This window comes from Primulina huaijiensis, chromosome 3 (genome assembly GCF_012295235.1).
Source record: "Primulina huaijiensis isolate GDHJ02 chromosome 3, ASM1229523v2, whole genome shotgun sequence".
Lineage (NCBI taxonomy): Eukaryota > Viridiplantae > Streptophyta > Magnoliopsida > Lamiales > Gesneriaceae > Primulina > Primulina huaijiensis.
Genome location: NC_133308.1, coordinates 26121179 through 26142852, shown reverse-complemented (window position 1 = coordinate 26142852; position 21674 = coordinate 26121179). Strand labels below are relative to the sequence as shown.

Genomic DNA, 21674 nt, shown 5'->3' with positions numbered 1-21674 from the left:
AATGTTTTGATTTTCGACTACCGAGACCTCAAAAAGACCTGCTCAAAGGATGAATTCCCTCTGTCGAACATGTATATACTTACTCATTGACAGTGGTTCGAAAAGTTTTCATTTATAGATTACTATATTGAGTATAATTAGATAAAGATAGCTCATTAAGATGCCGCTCTGTATGTATCTTTACGAGATTGCTTTTGTTCCCTACTTCTATATTTTTGTTATTAGCAATTCGGCTAACAGTTTTATCATAAATTCATCAAATTTCCTATACCACTGTCTAGGGGCTTGTTTTAAGCTATGTATCGATTTCTTGAGTTCACAAACCAATGGTTCAGTGGCTTTTACCTCAAACATTTCAGAATTACGTAGTTGGATCTATTTGATTTACATCCACGTGAGGGAGAAACAAATCCACTAGAATGTGTGAGTTCAAGATACAAATTACACCAACCGCAACACACACCCTCACAAGAACATATTGTTCACTCTTGTATATCCTTTTTTCCAGTATACACCCTTGAAGAATCACTTCTTGATAGTCGGGTATTTTTCCAATGGATTGATTCTTTCTTGGTGAGCCTGATGCGAGATAATCTTATGTCTTTAACTACTCAGTTCAGTCGGTTATCTACATGCATGTAGAATATTGTATTATCCTTGTCTTATCAAGATTGATAGGATTATCATCAGCTTATCTAGATTGATATGATCTTGTTTGCATTATCTTTTTTATTTGAATGTTTAGGATTAGAATTATCGGTATCTAGTTATCCCTTAAATTTAAGAATTTAGTTAACTTAGGAGTCTATAAATTCATTGTATCTAACCATTATTTTTTGAAGCAATAATACAAGTGAAGTATTTTCTTGCTCTGCTATTATCTCAAACTACAATGCATATGTTTTTTTTTGTTTTGATCTTTACAGTCAGCCAGAAAACGCCTCACATATATTGGTGATGACTGGTTTTGATGTCACTTTAGCACACTGGATTGATTAACACCTCACACTTATAATTATGTTCGTTGTTGAAACAAACATTATATCTAAGTGGAATTTGAGATTACATGGGTGGAAAATACTTTAATCAAGGTGTAATACTCTTGTCCTATATTAAAAAAAAATGGATATTTAAATAAGTTTATAATGAGATAAAATGACTCATAAATCAATTTAGATTAATTATTTTCGTTAATGACGAGCTCGAAGTAGTTGCTATAAGGTCCACTGTGCAGTCATGTTTGTGTGGGTCTGGGCCCGGAGCGTGATACAGGGTGTGACGAAGTAATGAATTATCTAAATTAAATTGAGATTTCAAAAATAATATCTAGATGCAATAGAGAGATCATGTCATCTCAATTAATCACGCGATTCGCATCAAAGCTCCAATAAAGAATTAGTTTTACTTGATTTATCTAGTTTTTTCTCCCATGAAAAGCGAAATCAACCTTTTTATTTGAGATAGGGAATGAATTTAAAACTGATGATGCTAAAAAATTCTCGTACATAGGGTTCGGTCTGATGAGCCAAATTCACCAAATGATGGTATCCGACCGGGTAGAAATCCCCTTGTCGGGAAGTAGCCGAACTGAATCCTGCATTGATGAACAAACGTTAGGTGGCGTCGGAAGTGTTTCCGACGTGATCTCTCCAATATTTGAGTCAGTCCAAAGAACAAACTTAAGTAGTGAAAATATACTAATGTTTGTGTAAAACAATGAGTGAATGAAGTAATGAAGGGTGGTACTTGGTATTTCTAGAGCAAGGAAAGGCAAGTGCCTGGTATGGGAAAACTCTAAGTAGAGTAAATTAAATAAGAGATTTGGTCTGATCTTATCTCATCTTTGGTAATTTGTAGTTTGAATGGTATAAATCTATTTTTTTGGGATTATGGCAGAGGACTTTGCCCACCACCTTATTGCCATGAGTTTAAATCCGGATCCACTTAGGTAAGCTGTTCGGACATGCCGTGTTGAACTTCTCCACAATCGTCATACTGAGGAGTGATTCTCAAGCCAAGGATAATTGAGCTCAGGTTGGGTACAAGTCGATTTTACCATTTTCAAGTCAGGTAGGATTTTCAGAGGTTTCAAAAACCATGAAAAAATTATCAAATTTAAAAGAGCATACAACTTGAAATGTGTTAAAATATTAGTTAAGAGACCAAGTAAAAAATAATAACCAAAATCGGAGTAGTTCTTCTACTCGACTTCACATGATTTATCATCTTCGAAGATTGACCTAATTTTGTCCCCCTTTCGGCGGTCAATTCCAATAATTAATTCGTAGATGATTTATATAAATTTATTGTGTGAAAATAAAACTATACTTTTTATTTAGATTGCGTAAAAGGATATATATATATATAGATCGGTTACTTTAATAATATTCATAATGAAACTTTTTTTTATTAATAAAATTGTACGAGATGGTCACACAGAGCAACGCAACTAGGGAGATATGATTTCAACATAAGAAAAAATGAATTGTAATTCAGAAAAACATATTAAATGCATACTTTATATTCCACTTCTAGTAACATAACTCTGATCTATAATAAGATAGTATAGATGTAATGCAAACTATGTAGTGAATCTACCTCAAATTTAGATTTAAAAAAATTGATATTTGATTTTTTCCCCTTAACATTATCCATCTTCTATCCATTGTCCATTTTGTCTGTCCATTTATTTTCAACCGAAAACAGCTTACTTACCGGGCAGACCGGGACGATTGATGGTTTGTTCTCAACTTAAAATAATTTAAAAATTAATGTTTCACTAGACGGAGCGTTCTAAAAAGGCAGAAAGTGATGTCATCTGTTTATTTGGTGGGAACGAATGATTTTTGAAATATTTAATATTATAATATCTGAAAGTGAATTATGCTTTAATTTGGATATTGGGGGTTTTAATTATGCTTTAATTTGGATATTGGGGGTTTTATAATTTGAATTTCTGGCCCTACTTTTTTGAAGCCGAGCCGAGCCGAGCCGAGCCGAGCCGAGTTGATCGAGCCGGCTGAGCGGAGCAGAAGATGGCATTTTCCATACCCAGAGGATTTCCAGTAACAAAAATGGACTAAAAATTATTACTTGCCATTGGTTGTCAAGTTCACATTTAGTTTGCAACCTAAACTTTGGATGGGTTAAGGTATCCCATTCGGATCAAGTAGTTTCTTGATGACACATATTAGGCGAGCCCCTAGCCGAGCTGGCTGAGCCTACCGAAGATGGCTTTTTCATATTAGTCAGCAAAAATTTTGGTACAGTGAACACACCAGATCTTGATTAAAAATAATCTTACGTGCCGTCATGTAACACAGATTCCGGAAGAACTTTGTATGGGTTAAGTATCCCATTCGGATCGAGTAGTTTCTTGATGGCACACATTAGCTGCACCTGCAGATGGAAAAATTCATTTCAAATATCACTAGGGGGTTAAAACTCGCACTAATGAAACCAATATAAATAAACCGATGCAACAAATGAGGAGGGATATGCTTACAGTTTCAGCAGACTTGCTGTAATGAATTTTACTCGCTTTCATCAATCCAAGGCCATGTTCAGCACTTATGCTACCATGGTGCTTAGATGTCCATTCGTACACAAAGGGTTCGATTTTTGATAATATCTGTAATAACTGCCCATTAAAGCGAGTTATTTCAAATGGCAAAATGTACCAGGGAAAAGGTCATTACAGTCTCAGTGTATTGTTCGGCTGAAATATTAAGATGTAAGTTGCCATCCCCAAGGTGGCCATAAGCTACAACATTTGCTGCAGAACCTGGAAAACAGAACACGCGACTTGGTGAAAGCACAAAGATTATTTTAAGATTCTCCAACTGACAGCTGCTACGATAGTGTGATTTTGGTGTTCATCATCACAAAAAGGTATTTCAGTATAGTTTGCGAGAAATGCGTGAAAAATTCTGAATGATTTAAGATCATGTGATTACCAAGACACACCCGCATTTCCTCAACAAGAGCGTACATCTTTTCTGGAGGCAAAGACAAATCATATTTATATACAGCCCCAGCCTTCATCAAAGCTTCGGGTACTCCCTGTAAACTTAAAGGATTTAAAGTGATTATTCTTTAAGAAAAGAAATAATATTGTTATTTGGTGCTGTTTTTAAAATGATCGCTACTGACTTTAAATATTTAGTTCAGATATTAGGCCTGTACCAGCACAAAAGGGAAAGAAAAAGAATTACCTCACGAATAGCCCAAAATGACAATGTTTGATTTATATCTTGTGCTAGAGCGCCATCTATTATCAATTCACTTTCCATGGAATGAAGAAGGAATGCTTCTAGCTTCTCTCTGATCATGCAGGGCAAAATGGTACAAATACAAGAAAGAGTGGTTCATCGACAGAAGGAAAAAAAAAAAAAAAAAAAAAAAAAAAAAAAAAAACCGAGTAGTATCACAATATAAAGTGGCACAAGTATATGATGGTGGTATCTTAAAGCTGACAATGAGCTTCACTATCTTTTACAATTACCAGCGATCAAGGGCGTGTGTTATAAAATCAGATCTGATATTATGAAGACTATGATATATCTTTGATATGATTTGACTGTTATAAAGTGTTTCCACTATATTTTCCTATTATATTTCGTCTGTATAAATATGTTATGGATTGCAATCTACCATGAATCCTTTCTTGTTTTGCAACAGTCTTCACTATTTTTCTTATATTCAAACTGATACGGGAAGAATTATTTCATGCCCAAGCACTAATACTGTTGGGCCAAAAATGGAAACCCAAGAGAAGAGGCCCACATTTTTTACTAAATTTATCAAAGAAGAGCCAAGAAACACGCGAGGCAGGGGGAGTAATTCATTATGGATGGGAGTGGGAATAAAAGGAGGGGAAGATGTGGGTAGAGGGATATATCAGAATTTTGCTGAGTGTTTTTCTAGCTTTGCTAAGGGGGCAAGGAGGATCTTTCTTCTAGAGTGAGAGCGGATAGTAAATTCTTTTTCTTATTTCAGAAAACTATCAATACCCTTACAGCTTATATTCCAGAATTCTTTTTTATATTCCAGAATTCTTGCTGTGTTTGATTCATATCTTTTATTGTTCTTGAGTGCTATATTTTTTGTCGCTTCACAAACATTCTAAATGGTTGTTTAAAATCTATCGGGACAAAAAATAAAAATCACGGTTACTATGCAAATGAACAGTAACCACGATAACATCTACCTATGGGAAAATTTGCATAACTAAAAAAGAAATCAAGCTAATAGTTCCCAAGGGCCCATCTATGGTAATCAAGATTTGATTTTGTAATAAAAAAATTATATTATGTCACAACATGAAAGATTGATACTTGCAAGTAGATAGAAGTTACTTGTCATGAGATTCCGTGCTGCCTGTGGTTTCAATCAGAATATAAAAATTGTGAGCTGAGGAAGGCAGTGGGTCACGTAGACCGTCTAAATGCTTCAAAACCTGTCAGCCAGAGCCCCAGTGTAAGCTATGCAACATTAGGAACTACCGCTTTTTCCAAAACAAATTTGTTGGTAGCCAGGAATAAAGTCAACGATGACACCAAGCAAAACTTACAAACATCATCACAACCAATTAGAGCTGTAAACTAACAAAATTGAATCTTTGTAACCAATTAGAGCTGTATGCTCGGATCATAATCTTGTGTGCTTCATGTAATTTTGACAAAAAAAATGTTCACATGTTTCAACTGAAGAACATTTAAATTCACAACCAACAATATTTATTCTTAATAAGCTTAAAAATGATTAGCCACTGATCCATGTCGAACGGCCTCAAGATAAGCCACTCTTCCATTAAAATAGGATCTTCTCATGGTCTATCACTATCTAGTTCATTCTTCCGGTATTGATTGTTTCTTCCGGCATATTCTCATCACTCGTACAGTAACAAGTTGTTTTTCCACTATGGATTGGTGTTGTGTGCACTTTGTAATGCATGAGGAGACAAGATGGAAGGGAAAAGAGCCAGTTGATCAACATAGGGCTTCTAAGAACATATACAGAGTTTTTCTTTGCAAAAAAAGGTCTATTTATTATGAAATTTTTTTTATCCAATCAACCAAGTGCAAAGCCGGTTTAACTACAGTCTGACAACAAAACACATAATATCCACAAATGTAAATTAAATTGAAATATATTAGTCTACGCAAAAAGGAGCCTTACCAGATTCATAGCATTTATATCCAAAAATTCAAATGCAGATAGAATTTCTCCAAGCTTCCTCTTGGCTTCGGACAAAAGGATCTGAAGGAACAGAAAATAACCAAACCATTCGGTGTAAACTCCTCACAATATCATCACAAATAAGGATTTGCTGAAGTGCCACATGTGTTAGAGGATAATAGTGGGGAAAAATAGCCAAAATGGTCGTGTAAGTTTGTTCATTTTGTGTTTTGATCTTGTAAGTATTCAATTTATCAGATTGTGTTTTAGTTTTAGCAATTTTTTATGGAATGCTGATTTGGTGCTGCACACATCTATCATTTCTCGGTGATATGTCAGTATTTTCTAGTGTCATCTCAGTATTACCCGGCGTCGCGTCAGTACTCTGACAAAAAAAGACTATAAATCAAAACATACCTAAATTATAGGACCAAATCCAAATACTCAGAGGACCAAAACACAAATTGGGCAAAAATTATAATTTCAGAAACCAATCATCTAAAAGTGGATGAAGGTGTGGATAAAAATGCTGATTTAAAATGAACAAACACGAAGTAAATGTACATGGCAATCAGCATATATCTGAAATCACAAATCACCGAGAAGAAAACAAGTATGCAAAGAAATTTCTATCAAATTTATGGAAGCTTAGAGACCTCAGATTACTAAGGTTCCAAAGCAAACAGAATTTACCAGACAGCTAGCGTAATCTTTGCAAGCAAGGAATGCAACATTTACTGCTGACAACTTTGCTGGGGTAAGTATAGAAACCTTTGTTACAATTCCCAAAGACCCCTCACACCCTATGAAAAACAGGTAGCAGCCACAGTGAGCCAAAAATAGTTCATGCATGTCAACATGACATAAAAAAAACAACTCTTTCAGAGTGCATTCACCGATGAATAAATGCTTCAAGTCATAGCCAGTGTTGTCTTTGCGTAAAGTTCCAAGCATATCGAGCACAGTACCATTTGCTAAAACAGCTTCAAGGCCTGTAAATTCAGCAAAATGTAGAGTTCATGACTGCAGAAAAACAGAAATAGACCTATACAAGCTCCAAACCGGACAAGAAGTCTCTACATAGCAGCAACTTTGAATGAAAACAGGCTTAAAAATATATATAGAAGCAGTTTTGAGCACAATCCAGAAGGTGAAGAAAAGAGTAAGTCAATAAAAGATGGCCAAGAAGAAGATGCCGAAATTAAAGTTGTGGCAAACCAATTTCTTTGATGTGAGGCAGTTGGTTTTCTGTAATTTCAGTGTTAGGCTTGAGTCATACCAGATGCATGTGCATGGAGATGAAAAAGACTAGGCAGCATACTCACCAGCTAGAATTGTACAACACGGCTAAAAGGCTTCAAAAGTCGCAATGGGGGATTCGCCGGAATTTGGCAGGTTTTTCAATGAATAAATTAGAAAAAATGGATTAGGGCAGGATTTAATATAAAGTGTTGAATATTGATTGTATTATCTTATTAGTAGTTACAATAGGAATATTTATCTTTATCTTTTGTCTTTTAAAGTTCAATTAGAAAAGATTAGATCAGTTTATTCAGGAAAGTTTGGTAGGATAATTTTATATATATTTGCATTGTATATTCTTCATTTGATAAGGAATAAGATTTGTGTTTCCTTCTCCTTTTTTTGCCATATTTCTCTATTAACCACATGGTATCATACTCACCAGATATGAAAGTTTCTTTAGAGTCCCGGCCTCTTAGAATGACAGTTGGATGTGAGGCTAAAGTAGTTGAAGTACATTGTCAAATGTAAAACTTGAAGAATAATAAGAAAAATAACTAGCAATGAACTAACTGACTTATAATAAGAAAACCAAGAGATAAGTCAAGTTCACAGGACTCATCTATTCTCTTATCAACATATATTTCAATAGATTATATATAAAAGAAAGAAGGAATGAACATGGAAAGAGGGAGATAATAACCAATAGTTCCTCCACCTCTGACATATGAGAGTCCTAGAACTCATTTCTTGAACACCCAAATAATGCCTTTATTCGATAAATATTCAACCATGGATGCAACTGAAGGGCATCCCGTTCAATTTACTCTTCCACAGGAAGGCATCCCTTTCCATTTAAGTGCCTAGCGTTACTTTGGCACCGTTATTCTTCTCTTTAAAAAAATTCCTTCATTACTATTGCAACCCAAGACGACTGAGGAGAGTGAAGTGGAGAAGGAACAACAAAATGGATCTTGTTTGAGCTTGAACATTTAAAAGCAAAACGAATAAATTATGAAGTCAAATTCCTGAAAATCTAATGGGGTTGAATGTTGTTTAAATTAAACCAGTCCAAGTTCATTGCCTTTCCAATTCAAAAGATCCAGTTCGTCAAGTCCAAATCCAGTCCAAAATTAATTACTCTTTGTAAATTTATTCAAATTGAGTAGTTGTCTCGAATTGGTTCTTAGAAGAATTTATATGGAAGCACCATCCCTAATTTCAGAATTTCTTCTTGTAAATAGAAACTACGAAAGTTGACTGTAAAAATCCATTTGGAATTAAAGAAACATAACTCGACCCAGTTCATGTCTTATCTCAGAAGATTCTACAGTTATCAAAATACCAACCCACCCATCCACAAACAATTATTATTAAACAGATTGTAGGATATTGACAAAAAAATGGAAAAAACTCACCAAGAACACTTCCATGAAGTGAACCAAACCGGATAAGCCTCAGTCCTCCAGCATTAGTTGCAATATTCCCTCCAATTTGGCAGCTTCCTTTGGCACCTAAATCCAGTGGCATAATAAATCTGAAACAAAAGCATAAATTATAGGAAATTAGGAATTGCAATCGAGCATTTATCTGAAAAAATAATTACTGTAGAAAAACTCATATGTATGAGTTTGACGTTTTCAAGGAACTTAGGAAGAATGATATATGCTTCGGTCATTCTCTATTTCTCTAGTAAGAACAGGCCCCACGAGATGCTACATGACTTCTAATCCATTTCCAGGCCAAGAATATTGAAATTCACCACATAATTATGTTTTGCCGTATTATGCTTAAAAATGTTAACCAGTGTTCCTTGCTGCTCAATACTGAAAAAGACAACACTATCCACTGGAGATTGGTCCTTTGTGCTATTCATCATATATTAGTAATAGAACTACGAATCAGTATTATATGTTGCTCATCTCCTTTGAAAGTAATTACTATTTACTATACACCGTGTACTGCAACTTCGTATTGCTCATCTTGAACGTTGCTGCAACTTCGTATTGCTCACCCTGTACGTTGAGATGCATATGAGGGTAAAAAAATTGTGACACGAAATATTGGAGAAAGGAGAACCGAAAATAGGAGTTAAGAAGATGCAAGGTGGTAACAATGGCCCACAACAAATACAAAGGCAACTTTGCTGCATCTCCAAGCATTTTCCCAACTATATTGTAAACCTGTTTAGCCTTTATGATAGGAAGTCCTCCTCGGAGACTACATATTAAAGTTTCTGTCACTCCACAGATCTGAGCAGCAGTGAACTTCAGATCTGACTTAAGCTATGTTCAAGACAATCCGGACACTGCAACACTGAACGGTAAAAACACCACTTCAATTTTGAATTAGAACATCACTATCTAATGATGATTTCAAACCTGTTACTGGGTTACCAACACAGTTTCTTTGATCTTTTTTGGAAATTCTAAATGAAGGCTAAATGGTTAACGCAACACATAATAAATCTAAAAAACACGAACTTTTTTTGGTGGCCACTGCTGAAACTTAAGGAGGTGGTGCAGCATCCTAAGGATCATCTCTATTTTTTTTCTCTCATCAATACCCTAAAGCTTTGATACCATGTAGAAAAATATATTAGTATAACAAGTGTTTATTATCTTTTTTTTTGATAGGAAACTAAATTTATTACAATATTGAGAGGTTACACCATATGCGCGGATGAGTAATCCGCGGCAACGTTACAAGAAGACTAACTTAAAACACAACGCAAGGACATCTTCGCACGATTCTCATGACCATACAAATTTCCAGTCCCTAACTAAATCTGAAATACATAAATGATTGTACTCTTGCAAATTTGTCGTCCAAGATGCGACTCTAAATTTTATTTTCTCCCAGACTTGATCGACGGATTCCGACCGACACAACAAGTGTTTATTATCACTTCGAACTTGATACGTAAATGATAAACATGTGTCTTCTATCTTAGATATATGCGTCTTTTATCTTAAATTATCTAACTAAATCAAAATATTATATATTCCACATTAGAATGATATAATCCCTCAACACTTATCAAAAAGTGATAGTAAATAGTAATGAGTGGATTTTGATATATTATTAGCAAAGTCGAATAATCATTCAAGAAATTAAAAGGTAGATTTAATTAACTTATAACTATTGTATTAACAAGGCATCTGAACTCATGGGGGGAGATTACGTTGAAATCTATGGGAGTATGTAGGTTGTAAGTATATTGAGTTTGTTGTTTTATCGGGGCTCATTTTCAGGGAGATTAAATTTATTTTTTTATCAAATATTATGACATCAATGCATAAATGTGTCAATTAAGAGTTGGGAGTGTTACATTTTGAGAAGTAGAACAAAGAACAGAAAAGTACCCTTGATTATCCAGAAAAGATATCAGGTTTTCCAGAATGCATCCAGCTTCACAAACCAGTATACCACTAGTCTTCAGCATTCATGAAACCGAGTCAAAACTTCATAAGCAATTTACTGAATATAAAAAATGTAATATGAAAGTAACCAAAGTTTCTTTAAATTTTATCATTTCAAGAAAAAGGGGCACCGATTAAAGTTTCCCAAACAAAAAGATGGGGCGATGATGATAGGACTAACTACGCACAAAGGATAAAGCAATCCACGGGATCATTAAATTTATAAAAATGAGCTTTGTTGTCAAATGCACTAAAAGTGCTAAGCATAAATGCCTACTCATCTAGGAATCTGATAGGCACAACAATGTATTAATCAAAAACTCGATGGTTCTTTTATTTTCGAAAGGAATAATCTCTTAGCCGTGGCAACCATTACCTTGTCAAATGAAAGGATATTATTCATGAAACCGACATTGATAATCACCTGAGCATAAATAGGATACACGATTAAATAAAGTCATTACAGCATAGAAATAATTGTAACAACAAAAATGCTAACAATAAAACTTCACACCAACACACATTAGCCAAAGAAAGCAGATTTTGTACCCAACATGTCACTTTGGAATGTTGTACAAACTACAGTTTAAAAAGCTTGACTCAACTACTGTCTCAAAGCAATAATTGCCCAGCTAAAAACATTTATCTTTGGACTGTTGTACGATTTAAAAAATCGGGGATGGGGTCACGTGTTCGATTCGCGTGATTGCAAGGAGTGCAATTATTGGAAATAGATTTTTGGAAGCAATAATGACCCTTAGTAGGAGAACGATCAAAACATGGTGTTTGATCGTGTATGTGTAAAATATTGGAGTTGCGTTGTTACAACTAGCTATTACTTTTGCAAAAGTGACAAGTGCTCGATCCTACACTCTGAATAAAATTATGGATGAGATATTGACTTCTATTCTGATCTTGTTTTTGGTTGGTTTCTTCAATGTTTCTTTTCACAAATTGAATTTCCAACCATTTTTTCTGGTCATGTTAGCTTCTAATTTTGCAAACATTAGTTTGATCAATTTATCTACTACTAATATACTAATTCTCGCTACATGTCAATATCTTTCTCCTAACATTCATCATCCCTTGTGCTGATAATTTTAATAATAAGCAATTGGTTTGATTTTCTTCTTTGAGAGTGACTTAAGCTTTGACCTATAAAAGAAAGATAACAGTCCACTTGAATGGTCTTTTATCAAAAGGAAAAAAAGGAATATGCTAATACCTCATCAAAAACAGGTACACTTCCTCCCACTAGACCTGTATTTCCTCCTTGTGGTACAACAGCCAAGCATCTGGAATTACAGTATTTAAGAATCTGAGAAACCTATACAGAGGAAGATGGACAACAATCACTGGAAGAGGAGAACATCCTCGAGAAAGTAAACCAATTTCACCAACTACATAGACATTCAGTAAATTCACAAGAAATAAATAAGTAGAAAAAAGAAAAATAATTCATCAGAGATATGTATAGGAAAGTGACTCCATCAAAGCGCAAGGAATTGCTTATATGGCATTCAGCATCTGAGGAAAATACTTCATCTTTAATTAAAGAGTTATTCTTCCTCCTTCCTCAACAAGGAATAGAATATCGTCAAACTGTAGTTTGAAACCAAGAAAAAATGACAAAAAGAGAATTTATTCATAAATCGTGACAATATAAGTATATCAACAATCCATAAACCAAAGTACCCACACAGTGGCTCTAGCACCTAATTTCCCAGAAAAACAATTAATCAAGAATCGACGCTTCTCTAATACAAATTAAAACTACACGCATTTAACTGTGACCTATCATGCGTGCTGTAGTTTCAACTAATAACATAATCAGTCTTTGTCATACAATGAAACTTAAATCATGCATTCAAATTACACAGAAATAATAAGCAGATAATCCAGCAGGGTGAAGCAAAACCCAAAAAATTCAAGGCTCAGAACATTTGAACTGAATATAATAAGGAATATCACTTGATAGAAGAATTGACAACAACTTCCTCCGTGCTTTTAGGTTGGAGCATTAGCTTACTTGAGCCTTTGTATTTCCGCATCCAATCTGTGTTTGCCTCATCCAACTTCTCCTCTTCCTGAACCACACCTCTATCCCCTACTATCTTCTTGAAATAATTTATATCGTCACTATTAATAACTGAAAAGGACTTGTTTCTTTGAGGTATCGAGGCCTTGGAAGAAAACTTGCGATTTTCAATTCTGCAACCAGTACCATTAGATCTTTGCAAATGTATCAGAACACCATTAACAGAAACTCCAAAGATGCTACGACCCATCAAAAAATATGGTTTGTGATTGCAAGCATCTCGCATGAACACGTGATAGGCTCTGTTCCAAGTCAAATTACTAACAAGACCTGCAATCAATCAAGGCGTAATTGGCCTAACAAAAATGAATCAGAAATACCCTTTTTTCAAAAACCATGCTAATGATAGCATACTCTGGTTTTGAAATGTTTCTCCACAGGGCAGTGGGAAACCATCTGAACTGCTGATCACCTTAGGCAACCCCACAGATTATATGTAGGCAAACCCTTTTAACTATGTCACAATTCTATAAATAAATTTGAGCACAGACACAACGCAGACGCAAGAAAACCAACTAAAACTTACTGTGGATGGGTGGAAAAACAGTGAATCGACTCGACATGTTCAAAGCTATTATATCACAATAATGTAAAAAATTCTAATTTTATTGATGAAACCATTGTCGCCCTAAGCAATAATGCAAGAAATACGAGTAACAATGAGATGAGAATTTGGCACCTAAGTAGGATGAATGAATCGAATTGAAGAATTTACGGTTCGTTCGACGATCGAACAAGTTGGCTGAAGAGTGCCTGAGAAAACGGTAACTCGATCTCCACTTCTCCATTGCCAAAAATTCCTCACTGGCTCAGTGGTCGGGGAGGGGAGTTGGCGATTTTATCAGCAATATCCCGAAGATTCAGTCAGTACACAATAATCATTGTCGGAGATTACCAACATTTTGTATTGAAAATATTTGTTATTATTTTGTTAAAATTTGTAAAATTATTGGGTATTATCTGTCATTCATGAAAATGATTATGTAATTATAAAAAATATTTATGATTTTTCTAGATAAGTTTGTAAATTTCTGAATTTTGTATAATAATTTAGCAATTATATTAAATATATATGTTTGTAATTTATTTATAGGATGATGGTATTGGTCTTGTTTTAGTTAAAAATTTGATTATTGTCCTCAAAATAATTAATCACGTTCTTAACTCATATTGATGTTTTCAAGAAAAAAAAAAAAACTCATATTGATGTCAATATTTAGGTTGTACATTTATCGATGAATCTAATCCAGTCAAAACTCGAATTACAGCTTAATTTCTAACTCGTCTCAAATATTTTTTGAGTAGAAAAACTCAAAATATATAGATGATAGTTTTTTAGAAAACTCTTATTTAAATGTATGGTTCATCGACATCATAAATTAAGCAAAAAATTGTGTGAGACGGTCTCACGAGTCGTATTTTGTGAGACGGATCTTTATTTGAGTTATCAATGAAAAAGTATTACTTTTTATGTTAAGAATATTACTTTTTATTGTGAATATTTATAAGATTGAGCCGTTTCACATATTAAGATCCGTGAAACGGTCTCAAACTCGTTCTACTTCTATAAAATTACAAGCATAACAAAGTCAATTTAGTTAATATAATGAATAATATTTAATTATTAGAAACAATAAATATCAGTTATTTATTTTTATAATATAAATATGCAATTTATTTATTTTTATATTTATTTAAAGAGTATGATGCAAACATCTAGGCAGATTGGATTCGTTCAAGGACACAGCCGCGGCGCCCGTTCCCGTTCGGGCTAAAGCCTAATCCAATCAAGCAACCTTTCAAGATTTCTCCTTTCATTCATGGCGTCTTCTTCTTCCCTAACGTCTACTATGTCTTCGGTTTTGAGTCAACACCACTGTATAAATCTCCAGAAACGATGTTCAATTATCACCCTCAGGTTTCTCACTTCCTGCCCACGAAGTTGTTCGCCGATTGTCTCCGCCGACCGGTTTTCCCGTAGCCGCCGGGACCCCTGTGCATTATCTATCAGATTCGCCAGAAGTTTCTTGAAGTCTACGGTACCCGGAGGGCGCAAGCATTCAGAAATTTCAAGTCTGCACCATTTTATGCCAAATGCTACTGCAGCTGTTGGAGACGTTGGCGCTTCCGATACTCAGCTTGAGTAAGTAAGCGCGAATCTATTTTTATGTGATTTGGCTTGATTTAGACGCAGAAATCAATGAAACCGAATTTTGAAATTAAATTAATTTAGTGGCCGTGTGAAACAAGGAGTGCTGAAAATGCAAAGAAATGAACAAAATTGTGTTTTTAGCAAACAATGAAAGGCCAAGGTTGCAGCGAGCATTTCCATCTAAGATACACTCGGATTACTTATTTTGGCGTGTAAGAATTTTGATTCACCTGTACATAATAAAAGGCTATTAGATTTCATATCTAAGATGAAGGTTTTTTGTTTCCCCTGGATTGAATTAACGGAAAAAGAATTAGGAAAATGGAAAAAGAAGGATGTGGATCAGCTAAATAATGGTTTGAAATCTTATCTATGGTTGGTGAGATTTACAGATTATAAATAGAATCTGTGTGCCAATTCTAGTGCTTGTCCCTATTTCTTTTAAAAGTTTCTGAGTGGCCATATTAATTTGAATATTTACGTTACATCTTACACAAGTTTGGTGGTGATATGTCATACAGATAATGGAACTTACAACTTTTGGTTTATCTATGTTTCTCTAGCTCTGAAACTGTGTCTGATGTTCTTCAAAGAGATCGCATATACCATGAAACTTATGGATGCCAAATGAATGTCAATGATATGGAAATTGTCTTATCCATCATGAAGAATGCTGGATACGGTGAAATTGTGGAAGTCCCTGAGAGTGCAGAGATAATATTTATAAATACTTGCGCGATCAGGGATAATGCAGAACAAAAGGTGTGGCAGAGACTTAATTACTTTTGGTTTCTTAAAAGACACTGGAAGAGTAATGTTGCCACTGGGAGGTCAGAGTCCCTGCGTCCTCCAAAGGTGGTTGTGCTAGGATGTATGGCTGAAAGGTTGAAGGATAAAATATTGGATGCAGATAAGATGGTCGATGTTGTCTGCGGGCCTGATGCTTATCGGGACTTGCCACGTCTGTTAGAGGAGGTCGATTCAGGCCAGAAAGGAATAAACACTCTTCTTTCGCTAGAAGAAACTTATGCTGATATCAATCCTGTGCGTATATCAAAGAATGCAATAAGTGCATTTGTCTCTATAATGAGGGGTTGCAATAATATGTGCTCATTTTGTATTGTTCCTTTCACCAGAGGCAGAGAGCGATCGCGCCCTGTGGAGTCCATTGTTAGAGAGGTGGCAGAGCTTTGGAAGGAAGGTGTGAAAGAAGTAACACTTCTTGGGCAAAATGTGAATAGTTATAATGACACATCTGCTGTTGAAGAGGTTGAATCTGGGATCAACTGGAAGTATAGTGATGGATTTGCTAGCACATGCAAAGTCAAGATTATGGGTTTGCGCTTCGCTGATCTGCTAGAAAGACTTGCAGTAGAATTTCCAGAGATGCGATTCAGATTCACTTCCCCCCACCCCAAAGATTTCCCTGATGAGTTGTTGTATGTTATGCGAGACAGATATAATATCTGCAAAAGCATCCATTTACCAGCACAATCTGGGAGCAGTACTGTATTAGAGAGGATGCGAAGAGGATATACCCAGGAAGCATACATTGATCTGGTAAAAAAGATGAAAACCATAATCCCTGATATTGGGATAAGCAGTGATTTCATATGTGGTAAGTTTCATTACGATCACATTCATTTTGCTCAATCCCTTTGTTGCTTTGTGGAGGATTTACCGAATACTAAATAACTATTGCCCTTGATGGAGTTATCTGATTGTTTGTGCACAATTTGGAAATTTTCCGTGAAACTTTATCTTTAATTATTTATGGTGGATGTGATCATTGATTTTTGTCAGACTGAGCTTTGTTATTCCCACTTCAAGTTTTGCTCTATTTAAGAATCTGTACTTGTCTGAGTTACCAGTCTTTGTTCTATATTGTTTAGCCCAGTAAGTATAGCAGTTTCTGAACATGTCTATTTGCTTTGCAAATCATTCATATATTTGTTTCTAGCCTATTTACTGTTTTTCAACCTACCTGATCCACCTGCTTAGTTAAAACATGTTCTTATCATTGCTCTTGAATATCCTATTGCTTCTACGTCTGCATCTCTCAGATTCTGTAATTATGTGTCATTTCATCTATCCTATTTATTTTGCCTCACATTTGAGTTTATTTCATGTTGACATGTTGATATCCACTTGAATCGTATCACATGTCTTTGAATTACCATTAGTCTCCCTAAATATTTGAAGGTTGCTCTGAGTTTGGATGTGCAATATGTTAGCCTTTCCTGTTTGAATTTCTTGTTGCTGCTACTTCTCTATCTCTCAAATCCTGTGATTGGAACACCATATTTCATCTATCCATTTTGTTTTGTTTTATGTTTGAATTTATTTCATACTGACTTGTCATTTGAATTACCACAGGTCACCCTTAAAATTAGAAGGTTGCCTCTGAGTTTGGATGTGTCCAAATGAATCACCACCCTCGTTTATGCTACACATTTTTCTTTGTGGGCTTTTTTTTTTTTTTTTCAAATTTGTTTTCCTGACAACATCACTCATTATACAAATTACAATCACATAAAGTTTGATCCTTTTGTTCGTCGTTGGCCTATAATTTTCTGTGAAATTTCCTAATTAACTCCAAGCTATATAAAATACTAATTTTTTTTATTTAATCATGTGCTTGTTGCATACCTAGGATAATTCCACTCAAATAAGGTTGCCTTAGCAGGATGTGATTTGCTGTCCCCTGCTGCCACCCTCTTTCTAAAAATTTAATCCGAGGAAGGCCTGTTTTTCTTGTCGACGTGCATGCTTAAACTGACATAGTACTTGGAGATATTTAGATCATCCTTAAAATACATGAAGCCATGTTAATTTATTTTTTACTTTGTTGTAATGCGAAACAAAGTGAGGACTACTCCCTTTTTGGCGTTTGCCATATCTTCTAAAGAATTTGCTCACTTTGCTTCTAATGATATTACAGGTTTCTGTGGGGAAACAGAGGAGGATCACCAAGATACTCTAAGCTTAGTTCGAAGTGTTGTCTATGACATGGCATACATGTTTGCTTACAGCATGAGGGAAAAGACCCATGCCCACAGGAACTATGTTGATGATATTCCAGATTCTGTTAAGCAGAGGAGGCTAACCGAACTTATTGATGCTTTCCGAGAGAGCACAGGTCAACACTACGACTCTAAGATAGGATCCATTCAACTTGTATTAGTCGAAGGGACCAACAAGAGAGCGCCTGATACGGAGCTCATTGGCAAAAGCGACAGAGGCCACAGAGTATCGTTTTCTAATATCCCTATCCCAGATATGATCAAGAATGATGGGAAGCGAAATCCTGAAGTCGGTGACTTTGTGGAAGTTCGCATACTGAAATCTACAAGAGCATCTCTTCACGGAGAGGCACTTGCGATCACTAAATTAAGCTCATTTTATGTCAGCACACATGAAGAATCTGTTGCCTGTGCTGAGAGAACCTGAACTGTGGTCTGTGGTAAGAATTTTTTTCAGTTTCTTCTATCAAGTGATTCTGTGGGTATTGACTCCAATCGAACCCCTAGCCCCAAGCGCCCTGGTATTTGCCTAGATTATTTGCCCCGACTGATTCTACCATAGAGGCCTTATGTGGTCATTCATTCTTTGCATAATCATTATGTACATATTAAGGACTGTCTGAATTCACAAGTCATAGATCAAAAATCACTTTAATAAACTCAAATTTTTTAAAGTTTTTTTTTAAAAAAAAATCAAAATATTTTTAATATTTGGTTATGTTATTGAAAGGGAAAAAATAAGAAAAATCTTAAACAAAATTCTATAAGCCGCCACAATGTTTAATTTTATTTTGGGATTATTGGGGGAATGGTTTTGGGAAAATATTTGGGTGTAACGATTTGGGGAATATTTTGTTCTGTAACGTGGATAAGACATTGTTAGGAAACATTGTTTCTGCACCAAATACAACTCTATTTCTAGTCATCTATTTTAAATTTTACAATTAAATTAACATTTTTTTAAATATTCACCACTATTTCATTTACGACAAATAGTTTTTTCCTCGAAAGTTTCACGAATTTACATGTACCGATGTGTCAAATTTGTATTTATTAAATTTTTATAATTTATTTAAATAATTTTTTTATTCTATTAATTATCTATTTATATATTAAATTACACAAAAGTAAATTACGTGCACATTTCAACTAAAATTAAATTATGTATCAATGTCATGTATTAAATTAAATTCAGTTTTTTAAGGAAATTTATTATATTATTTTTTAATATTATTAATTTTATTTTAAAAATGAAATATAACAATCAGGTCATCCTCTAAACTCAAGTTTGAAAAAAATACACTTTAAATATTCTTATTATTTTATTTATAACAATTATAGTATTCCATAATCTATTAACTTATAATTTTTTTAAAATTCAATAATAAGAACATCTTAATATTCAATAGGAAAATAATTTTATTCAATTTATGAAAATTTCTATTAAAATATAAAATTAATTCTTCCATTAATCATCACACCAATCACAATATATAAAATCACACTATTTTAATCACTTACGATAAAAAATATATATATTTTTACATTCCATTAATTATCTCTATATTTCATTTCTATCACACAATAATATATCATCAATTATCTTATCATACCTATCAAACGCTACTTCAAGGTATGCTAATAATTCACTTATCTATGTCATGCTAAGATGATACTTTTAATTTTTTTTAAAAAAAAACGAGGATCAATTTTAAGTTATTTTCGAAGATTCAAAGCCTTGCATTTTGCTTTCCATTGTCTCCATATTTTTCTTCGTCTAGTTCACCATTTAACATGGTTTTCACATTTATTTGATGTATATCGTGTATATATATATAATATTTATAAGCTTTCCATTCACATACATGGAACAACCCGAAGGAATTAGTTTCCTCTTAGTCATTCCTCCTCAAATTAAACCTTCAAACATACGTCGAAAGAATAGTTAGCTTTTAACGTCTGGTATAACGTCATACGCAGTTCTATTTATACATATATCATGCATTCAATAAGGAAATAAACTGGTATATATGCAGTATGGCTATAGACTTTCCATTTCACATAGGTGTCCTCATCAGTGTTTGCTACTAATTCTTCACTTTTCTTGTGTGAGAAATGCAACCGATTCTTCCTATTATGCTAAGTTTCTCATGCCAAAATTACCATCATGCTTTAGGCTCTAATCAATTATAAATTAGTTCTAGTGGTACCATCATACTTTTTGCATTCTATATTGTTTCGATCCCAGTAGTTACTCCTTTGATATTGTGTGTAGATTCAAGTGACTATTGGAACAGTACAAAGCTGTACCTGGTCGACACACTATATTAGACTGGTGGAGAATTATTCACTATGACAGTGTACCCGAGCCTTGTCTTGCTCGAGCCGATATTGTGTTGCATTTATCGATTGTACAGCTTTTATTATGATTACTCTTGCATTTGAATATACCCTAATCATACATTACATCCATATATCATTCAATACAATTCATGTTTTTATTTCGATTTTTATCATACTCGGCTATTGTTCACCCCTTGGAGACGATTATTGTTTTGTGCAGATGATAATGAGATCAGAAGGATGCCACTAACAGTGATCATGGAGAACAAGGCAAGGAGACTAGTAATAGCATCTTTTCCTATGATTGTTCGGGTCTTGAGGATGGAAATGATCCCAATATGTATGGAACCGTACTTTTGGGTCCCAACGAAATCAAGTGTTTTGTTATGTAGTAAACATTGGAGCACCTTTTTGCAAATGTCAGATTTTGTAGGGAAAAAAAAAAAAGAAATCAAACTTGATAGATTCATGTGATAATATTATGAATGAAAAATTCCCGCCGTATTATTTTAAATTATTAATTAATTATTACTTAATAATTAATAGCCACAAATTAAAGATTCGATTATATGTTGTTGAAGGAAATAAGAACACATCCCAAAACTTAGTGGCATGGCTCGACCGAATTTTGGGGGGTTAGAACCCAAGTCAGCACGAGGCCGAGCTTGTAGTTCATTTGGTCTCACTCCTTGCTCAGATTAACTGGCGTTCTTAGTCCGTTCCCCTCTACATGTATATACTAAAAAAACAAAGAACACGTGGTCTTTAAGATCTTACACTTATCACTAAGTCAAATATTATTTGTCATTTATACTATGATTTGGTCACAACAATATGATAACTATTAAAAATATGAATATGTATCAAGACGTATGGTTCAAATCATAAAAAACAACTTAGTGATTCAGATTTAGGTTCGAAACCATCAAATTAAAACAAAACAAAATAAATTCGAGTGTTTGTTTGAAGTTTACGAATGATTATGAGTAAATCTAGTGTGATCCTCGGTCAAAAACATCGACTCAAATCTCTTACTACTTGTTAAAATGTTGAAAAGTATGTTATGATCGAGTGACATAAAACTTATAGAGTTTGATGTGTGCTATGAATTTGATTTACATGACATTTACGTAGAGCATTTGATAAATGTCGATGCATGAGAAAATCCCTTGTATATTTCCCTTGTTTAACGACAATTTCAAATCTGCATCTTC

The 21674-nt window shown here is 34.3% G+C and overlaps 2 protein-coding genes across 9 annotated transcripts; one reads left to right on the top strand and one right to left on the bottom strand.

Annotated features, from left to right (window-relative positions):
- Nucleotides 1-3075: 3075 nt before the first annotated feature.
- Nucleotides 3076-13856, bottom strand: LOC140974121 (D-2-hydroxyglutarate dehydrogenase, mitochondrial). 6 transcript variants are annotated; one of them, XR_012174729.1, is made up of 15 exons: nucleotides 13622-13856; nucleotides 12839-13212; nucleotides 12070-12171; nucleotides 11221-11268; nucleotides 10788-10858; nucleotides 8841-8959; nucleotides 7077-7172; nucleotides 6874-6983; nucleotides 6181-6261; nucleotides 5358-5458; nucleotides 4215-4323; nucleotides 3967-4062; nucleotides 3699-3784; nucleotides 3506-3631; nucleotides 3076-3399 (listed from the first exon to the last, which is right to left on the bottom strand). XR_012174729.1 is itself a non-coding variant. In XM_073437375.1 (15 exons), the coding sequence occupies exons 1-15, from the start codon at nucleotides 13728-13730 to the stop codon at nucleotides 3301-3303; spliced, it is 1728 nt and encodes a 575-aa protein (XP_073293476.1). In that variant the 5' UTR covers nucleotides 13731-13856; the 3' UTR covers nucleotides 3076-3300. The 6 variants fall into 6 exon arrangements, 5 of the variants coding, with proteins under 5 accessions (XP_073293476.1, XP_073293475.1, XP_073293477.1 ...); XM_073437375.1 differs by having other exon boundaries at nucleotides 3957-4062; nucleotides 12070-12139; nucleotides 12816-13212; XM_073437374.1 differs by having other exon boundaries at nucleotides 3957-4062; nucleotides 13622-13855.
- Nucleotides 13857-14659: 803 nt separating this feature from the next.
- LOC140974120 (CDK5RAP1-like protein) lies at nucleotides 14660-20916 on the top strand. 3 transcript variants are annotated; one of them, XM_073437372.1, is made up of 4 exons: nucleotides 14660-15085; nucleotides 15658-16712; nucleotides 18036-18554; nucleotides 20681-20916. In XM_073437372.1, exons 1-3 carry the CDS (start codon nucleotides 14763-14765, stop codon nucleotides 18542-18544), a joined length of 1887 nt encoding a protein of 628 aa, XP_073293473.1. In that variant the 5' UTR covers nucleotides 14660-14762; the 3' UTR covers nucleotides 18545-18554; nucleotides 20681-20916. The 3 variants fall into 3 exon arrangements, with proteins under 3 accessions (XP_073293473.1, XP_073293474.1, XP_073293472.1); XM_073437373.1 differs by lacking the exon at nucleotides 20681-20916 and adding an exon at nucleotides 20393-20577 and having other exon boundaries at nucleotides 18036-18557; XM_073437371.1 differs by lacking the exon at nucleotides 20681-20916 and having other exon boundaries at nucleotides 18036-18677.
- Nucleotides 20917-21674: the final 758 nt, after the last annotated feature.

Coding starts and splice junctions, on each gene's coding strand:
- LOC140974121 (XM_073437374.1), bottom strand. CDS start 13,730: ATGGAGAAGTGGAGATCGAGTTACCGTTTTCTCAGGCACTCTTCAGCC. Junction 12,172..12,838: donor AACCTAAAAGCACGGAGGAA/GTTGTTGTCAAT, acceptor TCCTCTGTATAG/GTTTCTCAGATTCTTAAATA. Junction 6,262..6,873: donor AAGATTACGCTAGCTGTCTG/GTAAATTCTGTT, acceptor CTGTTCCTTCAG/ATCCTTTTGTCCGAAGCCAA.
- LOC140974120 (XM_073437372.1), top strand. CDS start 14,763: ATGGCGTCTTCTTCTTCCCTAACGTCTACTATGTCTTCGGTTTTGAGT. Junction 15,086..15,657: donor GCTTCCGATACTCAGCTTGA/GTAAGTAAGCGC, acceptor ATGTTTCTCTAG/CTCTGAAACTGTGTCTGATG. Junction 16,713..18,035: donor AAGCAGTGATTTCATATGTG/GTAAGTTTCATT, acceptor ATGATATTACAG/GTTTCTGTGGGGAAACAGAG.